At 50.2% G+C, this 15000-nt stretch overlaps 1 protein-coding gene across 2 annotated transcripts in view; it reads left to right on the plus strand.

Moving 5' to 3' along the window:
• The window catches only part of LOC126573074 (protein sickie), a 243954-nt gene that overhangs the window by 95853 nt on the left and 133101 nt on the right, over positions 1 to 15000 (plus strand). For both annotated transcript variants that reach the window (XM_050232905.1, XM_050232904.1), the window contains exon 3: positions 14766 to 14892. In XM_050232905.1, coding sequence (XP_050088862.1) covers positions 14766 to 14892 — 127 coding nt within the window. The remainder of the gene's footprint in view (positions 1 to 14765; positions 14893 to 15000) is intronic.

A 15000-nucleotide genomic window follows, 5' to 3' on the forward strand; every position in this document is an offset into this window, starting at 1 on the left:
ACTCATAATAACAGGCGTTGGGTGGAATTGCATCACTAGGTCAGTTCGCTAATAAAAAAAATGTGTTTGCTCATCAGACATAAGTAACTGTGGCCTGATGGAGGTTGTAATAACAATTGCAACCATTTTTAATCAGAATAACTTCCTTTAATCTAAATTATATTGTTGCAACAGCTTATAAAAATATAATTCATTCATTTAAAAGACTTATAGTCGACTATTGCGGTCATATAAAATTAATTAGGCCAAGGATTTTGGCAAAAAAAATATTTCAACCTCTTTTTTAAAGTTCTCAACGACAAAATTGCTAGCATGCCCCAGCACCTTAACAGTTATCTAACTCTTTCGCTTACCGCCCCTTTTTGCCTTCCTTTCGCGCTTCCTGGTCACGTGCCGCGATATCGTTTCGCTACGGTAAAACCGTCACGGTTTGCCTCGGTCACCTCCATCCTCCCGTGTTGGCATAGTTTTTGGGACCCAGTCCCCGGGGGTCCCCCAAAAAAGGTTTTGGCAAAAAATGGCATCCTGCATAATGAGCCTCAAATGAATGGCAGTGTCTGGCCGGCCATACCTTCTCCTTTGGCCGTGCGAGTGAGTAACGGGCCGTCGGTAATGTGGCAATAATGGTTCAATTACATCGCCTTATGGTGTGTGCGAGTGGCCCGAACTGCGCGAAGTGTCCGGCAGCACCAGCAATTTCGGACGGACGGACGGGAACATTACTATTGTTTCGTTCGCCACCCCCGTACAAGGTGAATGGCATTTTGTTTGCGTAGCAACGAGTGTCCCTTCCCATTTGTCGCACCGTGCGTCCATTTGTCCAACGGACTTCCAACGGATCCTGGTCTCGCGGGTGCGCGTGCCATGTCCCTTCACCAATTTGGACAATTTTCGATCCCGCGGAGCAATCGTTTAGTGTCCAGTGCACCGTTGCGCCATTCACAGGTGTCACAAGTTTCGGAAGAAATATTGCTCCAACGGGGCACGCAAGATGGAGACAAATTGGACACGTGAATGGGCGCCAGGAAGCACCACAATCCTGTGCCAAATATGGCGAGTGGATCGATCGACCTTATTGATGATCATGTCCGCGAGAAGATTTGACAAATTCGTTCCCTCCAGCGGAGGTGAGCGCACGATCGCGTGAGGTTGATGTTGGATGAGGCGTTAAAAAATTGGTGACGCCGATCCGCTTGGAGATCGAATTCCCTTCTCCGGCCACCCAGGTGCATCTCTTGCGATCCTCTCGAATGACTCATCGGAGAAGCAATTTCCGTTCCGCTTCGAGAAAAGAACCAGAAGCGGACATTCGCTCGGTTCCGTTAACGTTCATTCTTTCTACCCGGCACGTTTAAATGTTAATACTGATAGTCACACACAAGGAGGCGGTGGTGCTCTTGACAGCATCACCGGGCCACCTACTGCTACAATCGGTCCGTGAGAACCGTCTCCAACCCTCATGCCCGGCGTTCGCTCGCCCACGGATTTAATGTAGTCAAATACATTCAATCCGAATCTTCTCCACGGTACGATCGCGGGGCATCGGGGCTTCGTTATGCGCTCGTTATGTGAGTGGCGGCGTAGGACGGATCGAGAGATGGACCAGAAGGAAGCCACAGCACAACGGCAAACGGCACATTATTAAACGCCAATCGAATATTGTTCAACATCATTAAAAAGACATAATTTACGCGCAGAACACACGGACACGGCCACCATAACAACTGCGATCGAGACGCTTGTTCTTGTCTAGCGTTCTACTCGAGCGTTCTCTTCCTCTGATTCGATTGTCTCTCTCTCCTCTCGCACGCCATAAAAGACACCACAGTTATTCAAAAATCCCCGCATTTCTGTGTGTCTTTTTATAGATATGCTACCCCTTTTCCACTCAATGCAGATGCTGATTCCTCAGTTAGATGAATCATGCTCGGTCCCTAAGGTCGAGAGGGACCGTATGTGTCTGTTATGCTACATCCGAGAGGCGATTGTTATGATTATTTATTAAAATAAAATGTAGAAAAGCCGGCCAGCAATCATAGGCGGCTTGCCTACGCCGTCGCCGCTGTCTGGAACATAACGCCCTTACGGATTAAGGGGGAAGATCACCATCACACGCTTCATTATGCGCTCGCCTATGCGTCGTGAGAACACTATGCGATGATGTTAGGTGTGTGCATGTGTGTGCTGGGGCGATGGCCGCTAGCTTGGCATTGAACACGTTGCCCCTGAAACTGCATCTCTCTCGCATCGCCTCCGGGACCCCGGTGGAAGAATGGGACATCTCTTCATCCGCCTTCATCGTCCGTTTCATATTTTATCTTGGAATGCACCGCGTGCGACACGATCCACGAGACAGAGAGACACCGGTAGGGAGAGAGAGAGAGAGAGAGAAATAGGAATAATAGGCAATAACTTATTGTAAATTCGACATCCCGCGCGTGTGTTTGCCTCTTCGGTTGCGATCCCGTCCTAGACACCGTCCCGACACTGCCCTCGACCGCCACCCGAATTTCCGTCTTTTGCGATAGAAGACAACCGGAGGCCACGACAATCCCTGCCCCTAAGCCGGACTGACGGTGTTTTTTTTTTTTTTTGGTATTTCGCTCATCGATAAACGGTGTGCTGGAGTGGCGGTGCGGCTGGAATGTAGAAGCAGATGTAGTCGCTGCTGCGGCACTTTGCACGCCGATTTCAAAGGCAGTTCCGCCCAGCCCCACCAGGGGTCCACTAGCCAGGTTTTGCCAGGTTTATGAATTCACTCGCCCGCGACCACCTCGTGACCGCGACCACCGGTGGGCTTAAGCGGACACGAACACGGCCGGGAACATAAGTTTCAGTTCTTATTCTTTATCGGCGTGAAGCTCATGTAGTGTCGGTTTTTGCGCAATCTCTGAACCGGACCTTTCGGGATTAATATTCTAAATTGAATGTTGCCGCTGCTGCTGCTGCTGTTGCTGCTCAATAAAGTTCCAGGCTGGACACAAAAACGTGACTCTCGTTGTTGACTCATACACAGAGAGATGGAGAGCTTCTCTTTGTTTTGTTAAAATATTATCGCACAACACTAGAGCCCGGCATGAACGTGGCTGGCAATAGTAGTTTCACTTTTCATCGAGCTACAAAGTCCTCCAAGCCAACATGTTATTGGACTTGTTCCTCGCTTGTTGTCACGCTACTTTAACCATTAATTTTCGTGGCTTCTGGGTTCGTTACTGGGGGAAAACTTTTCAGCACCGAAAACAACACCACGCAGGCATCCTTTAGCAGCAGCAGTAGCAGTTGGCTCGCAAAACAAGTTACTCCGAGAGAGAGAGGGAGGAGCGCACCGGGGACATCATCGCTCAGTGTCACCGTTCGCTTTTGGGGTGGGTTGTTTATGCTCCATTCTTTTCCACCAGACAAACGCAAATTTTTCACCATCTCACCAACGTCACCAACGTGTGATGACGATGGTGATCATGGATTTGCATTCACTCAACCTACACACGCGTCGTCCCGGGCCGCACACACATTTAACACGTCAGCACACCGTCCAACACGTTGGTTCTCGCTCCGTCGATGATAAAGATAGAAATTATTGGAACAAACTGCTCTGTGCTCTGCGCTGCAACTTCCAATCAACACAATGCACTAATGCATCAACACCCTTGTCGCCACATAAAAAGCACCACAAAAGCGCCAGGTCGTGAGCATGTAACGACGCGAATGTGGTCGCTATGCACACCCGTTTGGTTTGGTGGACGCATAAGTTACAACAAAAACCCCTGTGCTGCTTGTTGTGTACCGGATAACAATATCGCAAACCGATATCCGTTCGATAGAACCATCGCCCGTTGGGTCCCTTGGCAACAATGAATCCAGTCCGGGAGTGGTCCTGGTGGTGAAGCACACAGCACGTAACGATGTAAATTGGTCATGATAAATTGTGCAATACCGGGCACCGGGCACCTACCAAAAAAAACTTTTCCTCTTGAAACGGGAAGCTGCGGGAGAGCTTAGATATCGCGATCGCTTTTTTTTTGCGCCAGCCCCCGCTGCGTGGACCACACATTCCGCTAGTTTTTAACGAAGGTGGAAGGTGGAAGCTTCGCGATCCATAAATGGTAACGCGGTGCTACGTTGTGCTTGTGTTAATGCAATTTGCGATCGAACATATCGGCAACACGGTGGTGTCGTGGGGCTGGCTGGCTTGACTTCACAACAAACATCAACGCCGCCGCCAACGACCACGATGCGTGAGAAGACCGCGGCCTGGAATGAGATCACCCATATAGACCACTGAGAAGGCGGATGCCAGGAGGTGACCAGCGAACACTAAAAGCACTTTCATTGTTACTCTTTTTGTCGACCACAACGGCAACGGTTCTCGTCTCCGCCCGTTTAGCGGGCAAAACGCGATGCTTCAAAGCCCCGAAAAGGTCGGTCCGGTCGGTGCGCCTCATCGGGATCGGCGGCGGTACAATGTTGTGCAATTGTTTTGCTTCCCCATTCCCCTCCCCCCCTCTTTTCCTCGTGGATGAAAGCCGAAATCGGTCGGCCTAAAGAAGCGACGATATTGATCGTTCAAGGCAACAGAGAGAGAGGAGTTCGTGTAGATGGTTCTCGCTGCTGGTGGTGTTCCTCCATTAACGAAACGGAATCGGTTTTATGCCCACCCCGATAGAGTATCGCTTTTAGTGGGCAATATAAACGGATCCAAACCACGGTACTACGATACCTCGAGTCTCTCGGGTGTATCGGAATAAAACTTGTTTATTATCCAAATCATCGTAATAAGGACAAGTTGTTAAGTGTCCGGCCGAATTGTGCAGCAGTTCGTACGCGAATATTCGGTCGTAAACGCGATAAGGAACCCCGTCGGGGAGGGGAATGAAATGCCCATAAATGCCCGAAACTACCTGGCCGGTGTTCTCGCGGTGTTCACGTCTACTACCATCCAAAAACTTTAAACGGCCAATAATTGCTCGCTCCCACTAATCCTCTTATCTTACTTGGATGGAGCTTACAAACCAGATGAAATGAAATGTCGTCCGAAACGTTTGACGTGGCGTATGTCACGTCAAACCGTTACCCATAACGATTTTGATTGACAGCGATCGGAAGGCGGTATCGGTGCGCGGTGTCGTTGGCCGGATTACCGGCTGCTGCTGATCTGTACCACCCAAAACATGCCGCCATACGACTCGTTCCTGGAGCCACTTATCGGAGGCCGATCGCCACAGCAACCTGTTGCTGCCCGGGCTGCCAAGATGTCGATGTCGAAAAAAAGGTCGCTCTAAAACGGAATCGACTGCGTCAGTGCACGAAGGTGGAGGACATTTATAACGAAAGCATGCTCACGAAACGCACCTTTTCATTGCGCACGGGAAGGCGAGAGAAGCATTATGGATGGCAATTAGCATGCAATCGTCGTGGTCTTCGACGTCCGTTTTTTTGGGGGAAAATTTCACAGGAAAGTGGACATTAATCACGAAGTAATTTAAATTGCTTCTCCTCTCCTTTTTTTTCTTTGTTTCGAGTCGGAGTATCTCCCCAAATTGAAGTAGTATACCATTATCGAGAGCCTCGCTTTCTGGCCTTCTCCAAGACTATCGATTTGTTGCTGTTTTTTCCCCTGTGCAGCGAGAAGGAGGGTTTCCATTTCAGTATCCACGCCGGACGACACATTCATTAAGTGGAGGCAAGAAGATAAGAGCAAGAATTCGACAAGCTTGTAAGCTCGTTAACACTCGGTGAAAGAGTAGGAGAAGAAGTAGACGAGGGAGTCACATTAACAATCAAAAAGCGGGTGATTTGGTGACCCTCGAGTTTGGACCGCGATAACGGATGTTTTGTTTGCGGCTTATCCAGGGAGTTTTTTTTCTGTAGGAAATTCATTAGCCAACTCCTGGTCTGGTTGATTTAGTCTCGTCTAGTCTGAGTCCCGTTTTACCTGATGCACGATGATGATGCTGAGGATCATCATCAGCTCTGGCATGGGCTATCGATTACAAACCTTTGGGGAAGAGTTATTTCCATCCCGGCAAAACATGACAAACGCTCAGCTGATGAACATTAGATATCGCCAACGGGTTGGGGGAGGAGATGTCAAAATGTCCGGCGGAACCGGATTTGACATCGTTGGAGGCGGCAGCAGCAGCAGCAGCAGAGATCACTGAAGCGATCACTGGGTAGCCATTTATTAATAGATCTTCGGATAGCGTGACGAGATTGCTTACCGGGAGCTCATCTACAGCAATGCTGTTGTGAGAAATTGAAGTAAATGTGCGTGATCTACGCGATTTGTTTTTAAAAAAGCGGTTCCCTCACTTACATCGAAGATCACCGAGTGCTAACTGTGCCACTGGGTCACGCAACCATGCAACCAACTTCTGTTAATAATTGTAAAAAGCCTGGAGCCTTTAATTACAAGTCCTTTCGTCCTCTTTACACGGAATACACTTTCATTCTTCTTGGTCCAATCCCAGACCTTTGCAGACAAACCAGCAACGAAAATCTTCTTTAATTATTGCGCCTTTTGTCTCATTATCGTCCCGGTCTGGACGGGGCATCATGCCTCATAAGATCGTGGCCGAAAAACGCACACCAAAAACCGACAATTGCCGCGCGCAAGTACATTATCACCCTGCTCACCTTCGCTCACCACCAGCAGCAGCAGCATAATCTTCTAGTGGGGGACCTCGAGTGCATACAAAAAGGTGCAAAATGCCTCCCGAATTCGCCCAGGCTGGATCGAGGATCTCTTACGCTGCATTTTACTGTTTACTCAGCCACCACTTCTCGCTGTTCACGTGCTTCATTAGCATGGCTGGTTAATCCGCGCGTAATTCGCGACTGCTTCGCCCCTCGAGCTCCGCCCCGAGCGTCAGTTGCAGTGGACTTTTCGTCACCTGGTCCCGTGGCCCTCTGCCAGCGACCCAGTGCCACAGTGTGCTACAGAGAGCGCCACTATCAAAGCACATTCGCCACCATTCCACCGCGCGCCGCGAAGACATGCAAAAACGATATTTCCTTAAATGGGATTCGCAGCAAGCAGCGCGAGCAGCAAGGAAGGCAGACGCCAGCGGCCGCAGAGTGTCAGTCACTCAGTCACCGAGTCTCGTTCGATCGTTCGCTCGCTGGCTTGCCTTGCCTTGCCTGCAGGCCGAGGAAGGACACTTGGTGCGGCCTCTGCCGTATGCGCAATTACTGCAACCGTGACCCATTTCGGTGAGGAGCGCCGCGTGCCTCTCGTTCGGCGATACAGCTCGAGAGAAAGACGGAGGCTGCAGCATGACGCAGCAGTAACCCCGGGGAGAGGGAGTCTGAGACTGGATGAAGTTTTTAATTTTCTCCAAACGAAGAAGTACCGTTAAAGGGGAATAAGGAAGGGAAGGGGAAGGAGGACAGTATGGCTCTCAGCATCGCGCCAAGGTCTCTGGCTCATATGGTGCGAAATTACGATTTGCAAGGTGAGAAGAAGCATAAGCTGCAGGGCGCAGAAGAAGAAGAAGAAGAAGATTGGTTGATAATGCAGCACCGCACCGGCTGCAACACCAACATCAGAAATCAATGTATTTTGGGGCCGTAAAACCTCTCTTCTCCCGAAAAAGGGTGTCTGCAATCCACGGTAAAAGGTTATCTTTGGTGCTGGTGGTGGTCGCAGCGCGGAATGATTGTCAGCTGAATGGGATGATGGTCTTGGTATTGGGGCCACCGCATCACCGCAGTCCCACTGACCAAGCATTACCAATTAAAGAGGCTTAATAAAGCCATATTTCATTTACTTACTGTCACCCCACGAGTAGCGGGGCACACACTAGCTTGGGGACACATACTCAGAATTGCAGAACATTCCTCCTTTTGGTCATCTTCATTTGCGGCACGATGTGGTCTGTCTGTCGAAGCAGAAACCCTATGCTAGGCTGGAACAACTTCAATCAACTGGGGCCAGTTGTTCTCAATTAATCTACTTTGTAGAACTCCGTTCAGTCAGGCCTAGGACTAGGTGGCCAGATTGTTCCAGGAAAGTGTTTGATTGAAGTTTGAGTTGTTGTGACACGCGCTGCTCTCGTGTCAATCTCGTGCAGCATATGCCAGGGGTCCTAAGTAATACAATTCTGCCTCAATCAAGTTCCGCACAACTTGGGCAACTCGGGGCTAAACAAATTTGTACACCATTGCTTCCCTGCTTGACCACCGGACTACGCTCTGACTTTCCTCAAGAAACAAGGAACTTTCATCCATAGAGACTCCTTCTCCTCCACCTAGAAGTCAGCTGCTTGGCCTTCATTAAGCGCTGCAAAGTTGTTTTGTAGCTTAACGAACTCTCTCTCCCACTCTCTTTCTCTGCCTCGGTGTGCGTTCATTGAATAAACATTGGAGTCTCCTTCTCGGTGGCTATGGCGCCGTTTCGGACTTCTAGAAAAGGGGTTCCGTGGAGGAGACCGAGCCAAGCAAAACTTATATTATGCAAATTGCTTTTATTTAATTACCGATCATAACTTCTTCGCACACGCTTCATTGCATCACCGGGATGCCGCACCGAGGCTCAGGTGGTCCACCGATGGTAAAACTTTGTAGTGAAGTGAAACAAGGAGCCTCATTTAGGTCCTAGGAAATTCCCAGGAAATGGAGGGCTTCTTAGCAGGGAATATCCTTCGCTTTTTTTTCCTTCACTCCAACAAAATAAACTGTTGGGCGCTAAAATCCTTTTCCTCAAGTCCGTAACGTTCCTCGGTAAACCATTTGCGCGGCAATTTGCATTTTCTGCGAGGGTTTTGGAGGTCGTAAAGTGGGTCCGATTAGTGCTACTAAAGCGCGTTTTTATAGATCCCGTGCACACCTTCGAACGGCGGGGTTTAACGAGCCCTGGCGGGAGTTCAGGAAACGCTACAAAAATGTGTTTATTTGGATTTCCATCCACCGCCCCCCCCGGAAAGGACTCTCCCAGGGAGCTGATCGAAGTTCGAGAAGCCGCAGCGCGGAATTAGAGGGGCCATAAATTCGGATCCGGATGCGCGACGCGGACCGCAGTTTGGGCGTAATTATTTTGTCAACGAACGGCCAGGAGTCGATCATTGACTGGCCCGGTCCCGTCTAATGGTCGCTTAATTGGCACGCTCGAACCGCCCATCGACCGCCGTTGACCCACATTCTGTGCCTGCCCTGCCCTGGCCCTGTGACCGTGACGTTTCAGTTTTATGATTCAATCAATCCAACCGATCGGCCGGATCCGATTATGCGATCATGCTGTACGGCTTGTCGAAGATCACTATCGCCAGCTGATCAACCTCAATCGCGTGGCTCAAGTTCAGGTCTGATCAGTCGCAGCTTGTCGATGGCGAGCCACGATGGTGCTAGCCTTGGATTCGCACCTTGGCTTGGCGCGTAATGCGATCCCCCAGCCCCATACTCTCGAACACACACCCTTTTGCACCCGGTGATCGTCAAGACAAGGCCCCTTTGCATGCCTTGTGCCTCGACAATGGGAAAGGTTAGCATGGGGATCGTGTAGCACTCGAGTTGACTTCACACTCTGACCGCGATGGAGAGACCTTAATTGAGCCATCTCCACAGACCCCTGAACTCGCTCTGTGGCACCCTTTTTCGCTCTCTCTCTCTCTCTCTCTCTCTTCATGAGGAAGCTTCGGAACTAACGGAAGACGCCGGCGCGCGGCTTCCTAATTAACTTCTCCACCATTTTTGGCGAGCGTCTGCGACATCGTCGCACCCAATTATCTGGCAACTCTATCACGCATCACACTGTAGATCGTTAAATCCTATCTTCTCTGACGCTTCCTGGCACGCTGTTCCGATACGGATCTTCAGAAGGCATCCGTTCAATGATTTAATCAACACGCACCTTCCGAAGGTGTCTGTTCTTCTGTCCAACTGAACACCACAACGTAGATGGTCTATCCTGTTCCCGGGTCCCGGAATCTGTGTCAGAAGCACTTTCCTCTCGAGCAGCAAGTCCGTAGGTCACGTCCACCACCACCGTTGCGGTGAGCGCGTGACCTCATCAAACGGTTCCCTCATGCGGAAGTTTTTGGCGCAATTCCCGACGCCCACAACGGGAGCCCCATTAACTCCCTGGTAATACGTCACTCACTCTGGTGCGTCGAGCGGAATGGAGTTCCAAAAGGATGTTACGGAGCCGAAAGGCAACCTTCACCTTTTGCCGAAACGAATTTACTTCCGTGCCAGTGGGAATTGGGACGTGCCAGGCCAGGCCAGGCCAGGCCAGGACGTGATGATGCCAGGATTTTCGTCAAAATTTTCGAGATGAACCACTCCAAAAAAGGCATCTCCTTTAATTACTGTCCTCCGGTGTGGCTCTCCGTGAAGTAACGGAATGTGAACGAACTTCATCGTGCGATACAGATTGACATTCCTTCGTCCTTTCCAGGCAGAGAGAGAGAGAGAGAGAGAGAGAGAGAGAGAGAGAGAGAGAGTGCGAGGGCACTGGACAGGATTGCTGCACGCGCTGACCGCCATTACCTTTTATTGCGCGCTCCTCCTCCCGGGAGATCGACATCGTGAGTTGCCAATTCACGAGGACAACGACGTGGAAGACATGGACATTTGTAATTCTAATTCGCGGCCCAGCGGCGGCCTGGAATGTTTCATCTTGTTTTGATTTGTTGGCGACAACTGGCGACAACAACTTCTCGTGAGTCATTCCCAGTCGATGGTGATGAGCTGCTCACGATATCACGGAAAAAGGTGTACACGCTTTGGATCGCGACGATCGAATGCACCATACTCGCGGTCGTCGTTGTGTCGCGATGGGTCGCTGAACTCGAAGCCACGGGAAACGGCATCTCATATCACACGCGAGCGCGCGCGCCCCGTGGTCCTCCATTCTAGGCGCGATCACCCGGAAAGTGTTTTCCCTTTTTTGGGGTCTTTGCATCGCATCGAACGCTGACACATTCTTGCATTCTGGTGTCTCGTCTCCTCGAGAGGGCTCTTCGATGCAGTTCTCGGTCCTGGCGGTCCTCGATGACCATTCACGTCACCACGTGGCCAAAGCCGGTGCACCGCGGTGCGGCCATATAGGGCGCAACGTGGTTCCAGTTGTCGTGGAGAAGGAACAACCGTTCGAACGCCGCAACTCTCCTCGCGTCGATGTCACCGTGTCTCGATTCACGCTAAAAATAGACCACCCCAGGGAAGGCCCCAATTCCAGACACAAACATCTCATTGGTCCCACGAGAATGGCCACTCTACGTCTGGCAGAATTCTCGTCGCTCGCTTAAAATGCGAGTACGATGAGATTAAGCTGTGTGGAGCCTGTTCCAGAGATTCCCTTCATCCAGAGCACCGGATGGCTTTTGTCGAATTAATTCCAATTTTACGCACACGACCCAGACGGCTCCTCATGACCGACGTGTAGTGTTTGTGTCCTGACGAGGACGGCGGCCACCAATCAACCATAAAAGGCCTTGATCGCGATGACGCCGTCGCCTTGCCGTGCCAGATGCGTATGAATCCGATTAAACCGAGCAAACACGCAGCCAAACGCTCGCTCTCTCCGGATCCCAAAAACATGCTCCAGTTTCCAGCACCTCCGATGTCCTTCGGGTGTGATGTCTCTTTGGAGATTGCTCTAACAAGCCACCAACAAGACCGCCGCCATAGAGCTGGAGAAGTTCTGGAAGGAACCGTCGGCCCGGGTGATGGTGATGATGCTTGTTGTTGGTGTTGTGGCGTGGATGGAGAGTAATTTGTCATGAAGTCACAAGCCCTCAACATCCACCGAGGCAGCACTGTGGCAGCGCTGAACATTGTGATTAATGGACGGGCGTCTTCGAGCCTCTCTCTCTCTCTCTCTGTCTGCCTCGCGGAGCACGCGTCCTTCATTAATGCTTAGAAAATCAGTTTCTTTCGTGATCGTTTGCGTTTGAGGTTTGGGTTTGTTGTCTTTTCTTGCGATCTCGCGGATCTTTATTACCATTTACGTAGAGAGAGAGTGTGTATTGCGTGTTGTAGAATCGTTGTTTTACGAGCCCCGATTGAGAGTTGGTTTCCATTTTTGGTGATGAAACAGCCATGCATTGGCGCGCCCTTCGACCTCGATGGCTTCTCGCGAGCTGGTCCCTAGAGTGGTCTATTGTTGGGAATCAATCAGCGTACGTTCAGTTAAGGTTTCTGTTTAATCTCGATCATACGTCATATCGTGCGTCAAGACTCAAAATAAGCCAACAATCCATCACAAGCACACCATCATTACTGGATCGCCTTTCTAAGAAACGTTTAAGCACCGCGAAAGCAAACAGAATGCTACGTTGCATGATAAGTTCCAGCAAAGTTGTTTGCACCAAATGCGTATCCTCGTAAAAAAGAGTCTCGGGGCCCAAAAAGCACCCCTAGCACTTAACTTGACGCTCGACAATTCCTCGTCACGCTCGCACGGTGCGTCATAAACGTGGGTCACACGCGCAAAACCATATCTTCTAGAAGGAGCTATTTGGCCGCAAAAAGACCGAAACTCCAGCACCACCAATAAAACCTTACGCCCTTCTTCTTGAACTGCTTCCGCTGCTACAATCACGCTCCGAACGATCGTACAAAAAAAAATGTGAAACCCCGAGGTCCGACATGCAAAAACCAACTTACCTGCGGTGATAATTCCTCAATCGAAGGCACGCGGCCAAAAGGTCCCTTTTTTATTGGTCCAATCATCGGATACCAAGCGGTCGGATATTGACATAAGGCGAAACCGCCAAAAAGGTGCCACGGATTCGAGGCATCAAGATTTGTGTTGTTTTTTTCTCTTTTCTGTGCGTCCATTTTACGCCAGAAGGCACGCCAAAAAACCCGGGCTGGTGGAAGGTCAGGTTCGAAGCAGCAATCGATGCGTGGGAAGCCGGGGAAGGTTCTAGGGTTCTAGCGAATGGCCTTCATGGGGATCCTTTTTTGCATATCCATCCTTTTTTTTTACTGCCCCTACGGAATGACTTCTAATCACGCCACCACCAGTGTTCCGATGATGGCGAATCCATCAAACGGACCGGACCTGCCTTGTTCCGTGGATCCGAATTCTCTTGATCCGTGATCCATGAACTGGCCACAGAGAAAACGGACCGACCTGCTGTTTGCTCTCATTTATCTCACGGCATCGGAGAGGTAGCTATTAAAATGTGATGTTTCTTTTTCCGTGGGTCACCGAACGACCGAAGTGACGGTGAGTGACGTACTGTTTTGACGGATCTGCTGCTGCTATCCGCCGACGCGTCTTTTTCTCGTCCATTCCTGGCCGGAAGGTACCCCTGTCCCGCTCCGGGGCTATAATTTAAACCCATTTCCGTTGACTTCGTAGTGCTTTCGATTGTTGTTTTTTTTTGCTCACCTTCTCCAATAGACCACAGAGTTTTAGATCAGGTGAAGTGAAGTCTCGTAAGGAACTTGTTGCGGAGGATCCCTCGAGGTACAAAAAAGTGGTCAAGCGATGATGAATGTGAAGCACCGAAGCACCGCTCGCTGGTTAGGAGAAGTCTGTAAGTTGAATAATTGGACGGACAAAATTGGACAGCAACACGCAAAGCCTCTAGTCTCTAGGGTTCGCCATAATTATCCACCGGCCTTGAACCTCACCAATCCAAGCGGTTTGAGACAATGGCACCAGTGGAATGCAATCTCAGTTCGTTCAATCAACGACCTGTGCTAGAGCTGTGACATTGTGTGGTCATCAGAGCATGGCAGACCACTCCGACAAATGACAATAACTACCGCCACGTAACCACTGCGGTGGTGTCTGTTTGATAAACAAATTTTATGCAAAAAAAGCGGGAAAGATACTCGTTAGCCACGTGTTCATAGCAAACAAATGGGGCACAAGTGTCTAATCAGCGCCGTGCCAATCAACGATCACAACGCCACGATTGCAGAGAGAGAGCAAATTATGACAAATTCCATGACGAACTACGCTCGATCTAGATTAGCATCTTTATGGAGGAGTGCAAGCGTGAAATGGGGTGCGCCGGTCATGCGCTACAATAAATTAAAATGTAATTTCGACTTCACTCGTCTGACTCGGCCAACAATAAGCCATCATTAACCTCACTCTGAGCGCGCACTATTCCGCGAAAGTCGACTCATCGCGCGGGTTCAATCCACAATCCGCAGGCGATCGCTGGCCATCTGCAGCAGGTTGCGAACGTCATCGTCATGATTCGCGATGCTGCTTGCGCACAAACTCTGCCACGATCGCGACGCGAGTAGAGCACGGCGACGGGGGAGCATGATCCATGCGGTTGGCAACAAGTTGCTTGCATCATGTTTCGGTTTCCAGCATCGCACTGGAACGAAGTGACGACGATCGGCGCCAGCAACGGTGGTAGCAATTTGTCACACTGGGGGCGCGGGGTGCAGGGTTAAGGTACGGGAGTCACTCCTTTCTTGTCGCCCTATCTTCGTGCGTCGAGAGCGGTGGACATGTGTTGGAAGTTTGCTCACGGGGCCGGAGCACCAAACATGACCGAGTAACAACAATCGATTTGGAATCGCTTTCCGTGAACTCGTTCTTCGTCACCGCCAGCGCGTTAATAGCTCGCTTCTAGCCACACGGGCATCCACATGACTCAAACACCCTCCCATTCAGCGATTAGCCATCTGATCTCGTTGCGAGCAAGTGCGTGAAGTTATTTCAAAGCAACTTCGGTTCGCTCCAACGCAACTAAACAATAACTAGCGTAACGTGGGGGTTGAGAATCGGGTCTGCGTTCCTTCCTTCTAACAACTAAACTCGCTCTTTTCCGCTTTTCTCCTCCCCTCTCCAGTACGACAACGTAAATTCCTGTCTCACGGTGCTGCGGCAGCATCAGGTTGGCGGCTTGGAAGCGGTCACACCGAACGATATCTGCAGTGGGCGGCTGAAGGCCGTGCTATCGCTCTTCTTTGCTTTGAGTAAGTACCGTTTAAATAAATATTGAAACCAGATGAAACTAAAAGCATGATAAATAGTTAATGTTGCAATGTAGCATTTATTGAAGAGTTTTGTAAACTGCCTAAAAG

The sequence above is a fragment of the Anopheles aquasalis genome, chromosome 2 (assembly GCF_943734665.1).
Source record: "Anopheles aquasalis chromosome 2, idAnoAquaMG_Q_19, whole genome shotgun sequence".
NCBI lineage: Eukaryota > Metazoa > Arthropoda > Insecta > Diptera > Culicidae > Anopheles > Anopheles aquasalis.